General features: G+C 40.2%; 1 protein-coding gene across 1 annotated transcript; it reads left to right on the top strand.

Moving 5' to 3' along the window:
- LOC102703867 (transcription repressor OFP8-like) lies at nt 1-1,240 on the top strand. Its single transcript, XM_006655040.3, has one exon. It carries the CDS (start codon nt 108-110, stop codon nt 1,032-1,034), a length of 927 nt encoding a protein of 308 aa, XP_006655103.3. The 5' UTR covers nt 1-107; the 3' UTR covers nt 1,035-1,240.
- The last annotated feature ends 8,447 nt before the right edge of the window (nt 1,241-9,687 follow it).

The following is a 9,687-nucleotide window of genomic DNA, read 5'->3' as shown; positions in this document are numbered from 1 at the left end:
CTCTGTCGCGACTTGCTTCCCTCCCATCTCCAGTCTGACTCACTCAGCTACAGGGTATCGATCACCGCGCCACCGAGCACGAAGCAACGACGACGACGACGACCAATATGGAGGACGGAGGCAAGAGCGGCGGCCGGAGGAGGCTCAAGGACCGCCTCGCGCGGCTGCTCCGTCCGGCCAACTCGCTCCTCCGCTCGCCGTGCAGCTCCTCCTCCTCCACCTCCACAGCCACTTTCACGACCGCCATGACCACCACCACCGCGGCGACGACGGTGTCGACGGCGTCGTCTTCCACGGCTACTACCGCCGCTTTCCTGCCCCGCGTCGAGCCCTTCTCCGCGGCGCTTGACATCCTCCGTCGTCCTCCTCCTCCTCCTCCTCCGGAGCAGCAGCAGAAGAAGAAGAGCAAGAGCAAGAGCGCCACCGTGCAAAGGTGCTGCTCGTCCCGGCATTGCTCCTGCCGGCATTTCGGTGGCGGGATGAAGCCGAAGCTCTCGTCCAACCCCTACGGCTTCACCACCTCCGACGACGACGACGAGGACACCGACGGCGACGACTGCAGGGAGGCCTTCTTCTCCTCGAGAAGCCTGATGTCCTCCGACTCCGGCTTCTACCCGTGCTCCAAGCAGCAACAGCAGCAGCAGCTTCTTCCCCACAAGAGCAAGAACCGCCACCACCACCGTCGCCACCGCCAGCAAAAGACGCGTCGCCGGCGCCGGCGGGCGTCGGGCTGCGTGGACGAAGCGTGCAGCGTGAGGGAAGGCGCGGTGGGGTCGTCGTCGTTCCGGCCACTGGTGACGACGGCGGCGGTCGAGGAGGAGGTGAGGAAGGGGCTGGCGGTGGTGAAGCGGTCGAGGGACCCGTACGGCGACTTCCGGGAGTCCATGGCGGAGATGATCGTGGAGCGGCAGGTGTTCGCCGCGGCGGAGCTGGAGCGGCTGCTCCGGTCGTACCTGTCCCTCAACCCGCCGCGCCTCCACCCCGTCATCCTCCAGGCCTTCTCCGACATTTGGGTCGTCCTCCGCGGCGGCTAGCTAGCTGGCTCGCCGGCGTTGTTGCCACCATTGGCCGGCCATCTCGCCGGCCGGTGCATGGCTGTCGTGTGTACGATTTTCATGGCGTTAATGGGGGAGTGATTAGTTGGAGCGTGAAGTGCAGCGTGGTGCACTACTACTACTGTTAACCGTTAACTCTTGCACCTGATGTCTCATGCTTGTCGGACAAAATTAATTTTCACTTATCTCCGTCAATGGAAAATATATCTTCCCTTTCGTATTTTATATATATATAGTTATATATAGCTATATACCACTATGAAGGTTTAAATGGATTAAAATACAGAAATTTATTTTTGTTGCTCGAAGGAATGTCTGCTCTTCAAAGCAGGATATCAGCGAGGACCCACATGTCAATCTAACATGTACGACGCTTTTGAGAGCTGCTACATTTGTTCTAAAATATGATCATTTATACCAAACAAGGAGATATCAAGAGATTATCTTTTAGTCATTTTATTGTTGACTTCTATAATTTGAATTGATTAGATTCTCTTTTCTAAGTATTCGATTAGCTATAATATCATTGGAATCAATGAAATTATAGGAATCAATGCCAAATAGAAGTGATTATATTTTGAACTGAGAGAGTATATGAGCCAACATGCCCATGTTAGCATAGACTATATGAGGTTTATACTGCCCCTGCTGTAAAATATAAACATTTTTTAAGTTGATTAGCATAGACTATGTACATATTAAAAGTTTATCTTTTAGGTCCTTCAGTGGGTAATTTTTAATTTTTTAATTCATTGTGTATTTCCTTTGTAAGCACTCTAGAATTATTGGAATGGTTGAAATCATATAAATTAGTCTAAAATTATTTATATTGTATCACAAAATCTAAATCCTAAAAATGCTTATATTTTGATACGGAAGGATTATTACATTTATTGTCAGAAACAATTCTTAAATTGGATCAAAAGTGAAAAGCATGGCAATATAGATTCTATGTGCACGGTACGTGCTTTACCAACTCAAGTTTTTGAACAGAGGGTGGTATTCCTTGTGTGGACTATTCCATTAATAGTGGATATATATATATATATATATAAGAGTAAAGTACGTGGTCAGTCCTTAAACTTATGCCGCCGTACTACTTAGAAAATGTACTTTTAGGTCCATAAACTCATTTTAACGTCTAAAATCATGGATCTGGATGGTACATTAAAATAAGTTTATGTACCTGAATAGTACATTAAAACACGTTCATGGACCTAAACGTGCACATAAAAATCACTGTAAAAGGACTATCCTTGGGCCTGTTTGGATACTCCAAACTTTTTTTAGTCTCTGTCACATCGAATGTTTAGACACTAATTAGAAATATTGAATATAGTATTAATAAAACCCACCTCATACTCTGGACTATTTCGCGAGACGAATCCATTGAGCCTAAGGGGTTGTTTAGTTGGCAAAAATTTTTACTAAAGGGGTCACATCAAACGTTTGATCAGATTTCGGAAGGGGTTTTTGAACATGAATGAAAAAATAAATTTCAGATTCCGCCTGGAAACCGCGAGACGAATCTTTTGAGTCTAATTAATCCGTCATTACCACGTGTTGGTTACTGTAGCACTTATGGCTAATCATGTTCTAATTAGGCTCAAAAGATTCGTCTCAGATTTTCCCCATAACTGTGTAATTATTTTTAATGTTCATGTATATTTAATGTTTTATTTAGGTGTCTAAAGATTCGACGTGACGTTTTTAGGAAAAAAAATTTTGGAACTAAACAAGGCCTAATTAGTCCATGATTAGCAAATGTGATGCTACAGTAAACATTTGATAATCATAAATTAATTAGGCTTAAAAAATTTGTCTAATAAAATAGTATTTATTTATGCAATTAGTTTCGTTATCAATTTATATTTAATAGTTCTCGGGAAAAAAATCTATGATCCAAACATCACCTCGTTCTTCAACCTTTTTCCTTCTCAACTCCGCCTTATCATCTACTCCCTCCGTCCCAAAACAAGTCAACTTTTCAGTTTTTAGATACAATGTTTGGCTCTTTGTCTTATTAAAAAAAATGTATGATTAATAATTTTATTTTTATATAATAAAATATGAATAGCATTTTATATGTGATTAATTTTTTTAAATATTCTTAAAAAATTTTAGATAAAATAGATGGTCAAACGCTTCTCACACAGAGTAACCGAAAAGTTAGTTTTTTCGACGGTGAGAGTAATCACGTGGCATGTCTCGGAGGACGGTAAAAATTGCTGCAAATAGAGAGAAACATGGCTCGTCTTGGAGCACTGTAGACTGTAGATTGGTCAGGTTAGCATGGATAGGGAATTCGAAGGAACGCATGCATAGAGGACGGCTTTCTGGTTCGCTGTTCATTTGCTTGCATGGGATTTGAGCCATTTTGGCTCTTCCTCCCAAAACCTATCACAAACCCCTAGCTATCACATCAACAGTGGACACAAATAAATGGCCTTTGAGTCAGGTGTCGCTGCCTCTTTTCCCCCCGGGTACTACCATTACTGTTCACCAGTGCATGGATGGAGCTAGAAAAGGTTCTCATTTTTGCATTTCAACTTTGTAATTAAGGCTAGTTTAGTTACCAATTTTTTTTCAAAAAATTCGTATCAAATCTTTAGACATCTAAACAGAACAGATAAAAAATTAGTTATATAGTTAGAGAGAAAATCGTGAGACGAATTTTTTTGGTCTACTTAGTATATGTTAACCATGAGTGATATAGTAACTCATATGTGCTAAGGACGGATTAATTAGGCTCAAAAGATTCATCTAGCGGTTTCTACGCAGCTATAAAATACATTTTTTTTCATTTGTGTCTAAAAACTCATTCCGATACCTAGTCAGACATTCGACGTCACACTTGATTTTTTTTCGCGAGCTAAAGATGGCCTAAGAGCAGGTACCAAATAGCAGGCTATAAGCCAACTATAAGCATATTTTAAAGAGATAAAAGAGGAGAGAGAAGAGAGGTGGACTACTAATTTGTAGCCAACTACACATGGGTTTCAAGACAAAATATGTGTATAGCATATGGGACCATGTATTGATGTTTTGTAGGTAACTATTATATGAATTAAATATTAGATTGACTATAGATGAATTGGAGATAGTAGGTTGTGGGACCATGTTCAATAGTTCGCTCTACTATTCAACTTGCTCTAAGATATGCTTGGATGATGGTGGAGCTGGCACGTTGCTGTTTGGATCCCAAATATTAGATGCAATGTTAACAAAAGTGGTTGCTTCATATGGTGTGGACCGGCCTTGCCATTAAAGCTTGCACCTACTACTGCCCACCTCTTCTTGTCATGGTCGACCAAAAGGTCACTAGGACTCCATCTGCTAGTAGTAGCTAGCTAGCTATTTGTCATGTTCTTCTCTGGATGTTTGAATTTAATTATGAACATGATAGTCCTATAGAGGAAGAAAATCAGGAGATGTATTGATGAATGGTAGAACATCAATTTGGTCATGAAAGTAGTATATCAGAGCAAGGCTAATAATATAGCTAACAAGTGAGTTGTAATACTCTTTACGGTCTTCTCTCAGCTTATTTATATATTAGTTAGCTCTTTATCATGAATATATAATCCACTTGTCTCTCTTAGAGTTTTTTCATTTTTGTACCTGAGCCGGCTGTAAGACTCTTGGCGATCTTCTCTCAGCTCACCCGTATAGTAGTTAGCTTTTCACCATTAATATAAAACTCACTTGTCTCTCTCAGTGTTTCTTCGTTTTTTACCTGAGCCAACCGTAAACTTACCATCTACTTCTCTCTCCTAGTATATCTCCCCCGCCTCAACATTTTAGCCGGTTACAACCTACTATTATACTTGCTCTCAGAAAACGGATCTAGGCCGCGTTCGGTATTGGAGGATAAGGTAACTAATTGCCGGCACGAAAAACGTAGTAATAGATTAGTGCATGATTAATTAATTATTAATTATTAAAAAATATAAAATGGATTAATATAATTTTTTTAAAATTACTTTTCTATAGAAAATTTTTGTAAAAAATATACCGTTTAACAGTTTGGGAAGCGTGCACGTGAAAAACGAGAGATAAGATAACTAAGGGAGCTGTCGAACTCAGCCCGAGGAGTACTTCCAAACTAGGTGTCCCAGAAAACTCTAATATCAGAATTTGAAGTTTGAAACGGTCTACACTAGCTTTATTGAAATTTAATTAAATTTAATGTAGTACCACCTCTTTGATGGGGATGATTCCTTATTATTTGTCCTTGCCAAATTTGTGGGAGGCAAGTCAATTTTTAGGGCCAAATAAGGTGGTGATAGTTTGAGTGGTCATGGTGAAAAAAGCCAAACGACATATTTCTAAACAAAATAATTATGAATAATTTTTTATACACATGTTCCTAGTGATCTAAAAGCTAAGACCTGAAAAATAAACCACAATGATAAAAACCTCAAAATCGACTATAAATTTAAGTTAAATAATTAAATTTTGGCTTATGTTCATAAACATGAATGAAAAGATTAGGACTAAAAATTTTATCTTCCAGAATTAGATGGCTTCCCGATAGAATATCCACGGAGCCAAGCCTATTTTTATAGACATATTATTCATAAAATATTTTATGGCGAATAGAAATTTCTGCTTGGAATATTGTAAATTTGGCATGTACAATTGCGATGGAGCTCTTCCAAGCGTGAAAAAGACACGCCCATCCAGAACTGTACGTGTCCGGCTTTGTCCGAATTCCGAAACAAAAAGGCTGAAATTAAAAGATCATGTCAGTGATGGGACTACCTCCAACTGCATAGATTTATATTAATCTGCCATCATTATGCAATTGTAGAAAGAGGAAGTTTTTAATTCTTCTATCGCGCACCCAACGACACGTGCTTTTGTATAAGGAAATGTTGTGTTTCAGGGCAGTATCTTTTATATTTAACCAGCTTTTAAAGCTTAAAATTACTTCTCGCTCGATCATCCTTTTATATTAGAGATTCTGGGTTGTTTTTGAGAAACTAAGGATAGAGAAAAAAAAACTGGAGGATTCCTTGTTAATATATATAAGGCTCCAAAATCAACGCTAAATTTTAGTTTGAAAATTTACCTTATAAGCATAAGCACATACAAAACATGAAGGGTGTTATGTTGTTGAACAAATTTTAAAACTTATAATCCCGTACATATAAGGATGGAGGGCATAGTTGTTTTCGCCTAAATTCTCCGAAGGATCTTCATTTGAGGTACTCCAACTTCGGGGAAAAAAAAGGAAAATATGCAAGGCTAGTACACAGCCGCCCTACTCAACCATCCACATTGGACAAATACAATAATAATGCATAGAAAATACAAAAGAAATGGGCTCAAGAGATAGTTTTCATAAACAATATTCATCAAACATTTAATTTAGCAAAAGCGAAAACATAGAAAAACGGTCATCAGAATTTAATTAACCTTTGAACGACTTTTATTCACTGAAAGTACTGTAATCCATTTTCTTTGCAATTTCCACTGTAAATCCTATTATTCAATTTTGACATCAAATACAACAAAATTATTCACGTCTTTTAGGTCCTTCTAATTAAATAATTTTATTTTATTTAGTTAACTCTTGACTTAAGCAAAACTAATTTGATTATACCTTTGCACTTATGATTTAGGCTAGGGAAACTTGGGTTGTTACACTACACAATTTTTACATGGATCAGTGATCAAAGTCAAGAGGAATATGTTTACACATACTGAAAAATACATTATTAGTGCATGTTGGAAAGCCTTACTAGTTCTAGTTCACTAGCCAACATCAGAATTGGGCAATTGATTGAGGGGTCTCATTAGGTGTATCGCCCAAGTCCAAAAAAAAAGAGAGAAAAGAGGTCAGCTCGATGAATCGCCTTAATTAACTGAGCAGATGCTATGAGTGCCCTCCCAGTCCACCCGCCAAATTCATCCACCAACATCCATGATTCCTAATCGTCATCCACATCATGGACAAAGGAACATCCACATCCTTAGATCAAGAAATCTACAAATCAAGAAAAAGGAATAACCATATAACAGATCAAGAGAACAAGCTATTCACATTGATTCAATTATTGAATTAACATCATCAAACAACATAAGGACAAACCACATCACAAATCAAAATCGTTTTGCCATGGCCAACCCTAACACATTCAATACAACACCAAAACCACATTGGACTCCATCACAGCCACCGTCCCAATAGTATTATCATTTGAGCTGCCACCACCTGTGAGGTCAAGAAGGCATGTGCGGTTGGCTATCAACGAGGCAGTTGTTGGTGGAAGGATGTAGGTGGTTAGGTCAGAGGCGGTTGGATTAGGTTGTCCTCAACATCTAAGAGGGGGTGTGGGCTGATCTGATGACCTGACCACCACGAAGAGGGGGAGGGAGGGAGGAGCTGGCCATTTCTTCCACTATTGTTGGCACCATTTGGTAGGCCACCCATTGTCATCCCCCTAGATTAGCTATCATCACCTGGTCAGGCACACAGGTAATGAGGTGGGTGGGAGATCAAGAGAGAAGGGAAATAGTGAGATCGAGCTATTAATTTAAAAGACCGAATTGATGATTATAGGATCAGCTTGATTAGCTAGCCACTCGTGAACATGATATGTCCAACTCCTATTAGAGTTGGCTCTTTATCATGTAGGAACCCATATTTGAGCCGAGTTTTGTCCAACAAGGATTGAAAAAATAGTATATTTGAGCTATTATGTAGTAGTGACAAATGGATACTTCAACTATTAAAGTATTAAGTATTTAATAATAGGCATACTCATAAGAGATTTTTTTGGTTTATGTGTACATCGTATGGCATTTTACTGTACAATAAGCTAGTGAGTGGATAGGGCTAGCCATATCAAAACCACCGCTCAACCTCAGCCAACATTATATATGCCCTCTTAGAGTATCTTCAAGAAACTACCTATTTGATTTCCATACCAAATTTTAGCAATTATGTTGAAAAATTTTCCTCCAAGAAACTACCTATTTGACTCCTCATGTCATTTGCATAGCTAAACATACTTACTCAATGACCAAACTGACAAGTCATCCTCTCACATAGTAGGATTGCTATGTGTGGGTCCCACATGGTTGGGCCCACGAGTCATCCTCCCAGCCATTAGAATTTGGAGAGTAGGGGATGGAGAGTCTATTGGAGACACATCAATTTAGAGATAAAATTTTTTGACATGAATGACTAAAATTAATATATGGAGAGTCAAAGTTTAGTCATTCTCTTGGAGATGCTCTTAGACGGTGCTGCTACTCCAAGCTGAGACCACTACATCCCTCCAACCTACTCTGCAACCAAGGTCTTTTGGTTCGACCACTCAACTGCATGCCAAGACTAGAGATCATGGATCGCTGGTGCCAGCAACCGAAAAGACTGGATCGTCATGTTTTGGAAATAAGGAAGGATAGTGGTGTCAAGATCTAAAGGATTGGAGAGGCATTAGCTCGGATGAACATACCAGGAGGATGGGGACAACTCCACCATCATCCATTGAATCATGCCTCCTGAGCTGCTCTTGATCTACACATGGATTTACCCAGCAACAAGCTCTTTAGTCCATTGAAGATTTTAGAGTTTTGCAGGGAATTCCCCAAACATTTATGTCTTGTCAATCACCGGATACTCGAGAGCATCTTTTTAAGTGATCTATGTGTCACCAGAGGCTTCAGTGTTTGAATCATGTGTATAACAACTAGCTTGAAAGAGAGGGAATAGTTAACTCCCCAATTCCAAATTTGGGGATTGGTTGTCACATCTTTTCCACCTACCCACCTAGCTCCCCTAGGGTTCCACCTTATACTCGCTCCTTGATTCTTAAGCTAGATTCTTTGTGTGTATGAGAGAGAGAGATAGAGATAGATAGAGAGAGAGAGAGTTGTATCTTGAGGATAGAGATAGGGTTTTTGAGTTGGGGCACTTGGGATCGAAGTCTGGCCTTTGTTCATGCTTGTTGCTCTCTAAGGTTTCTCCTCCAAGCCAACTAGATGTTGCCTACGAGCATTCAATCATGTGATTCGCTCAGGAAGCATGTAAAGGCTTTTGTCACCTCTATAAGTAAAAAGAAGGTAACATAGTGAATACCAAGCTCGCTCTTAGGAGATCACTTGGTAAAGCAAGTCACCTTGGAGGTTGGGAGACACATTGTTTGGGTTGCGATCTATAGTGGTCACCCAAAAGCGTGTTCACTTTGTTGTGGTCTTGAAGGTCACGACCTTCTTGTAGTTGAGATCTCACTGAGGCTAGGAATCGAGTGGGATCCAACTCCTTCAAGTGCCTCAACGGACAATAGGACAAAAAAAATCCAAAGTCAGGTAAAAAATGTTGTCTCCCTTTTGCCAATGGCTATCTTTGATTTGCTGATCAATTTATTTCATCTCTCTTTCCTGCCTAGTGTAGGTTGCCTCTAGAATACCTCTTGTAGTTGTTCCCAAGGGACCAGACTATCTAGTCACAAACACATGAGGTGTCCGGTTGAGGTTCTCTGCTAATAGAGAATCTCGATTGGAGTCTCCAGTAGTTAGTGCTCGATGCTCCGGTGGGAGGTTTTAATTTCAGCCATGAATTTCCACAGGTGCACATTCAGCCCCCCTCCTCCTCCCACTCTATTCTTTATGACGCTCA

Source organism: Oryza brachyantha, chromosome 5 (genome assembly GCF_000231095.2).
Source record: "Oryza brachyantha chromosome 5, ObraRS2, whole genome shotgun sequence".
Lineage (NCBI taxonomy): Eukaryota > Viridiplantae > Streptophyta > Magnoliopsida > Poales > Poaceae > Oryza > Oryza brachyantha.
This window is presented reverse-complemented; position numbering and strand designations above follow the sequence as displayed.

Excerpts from the sequence above, each read along its gene's own strand:
- LOC102703867 (XM_006655040.3), top strand. The coding sequence starts at position 108 with ATGGAGGACGGAGGCAAGAGCGGCGGCCGGAGGAGGCTCAAGGACCGC.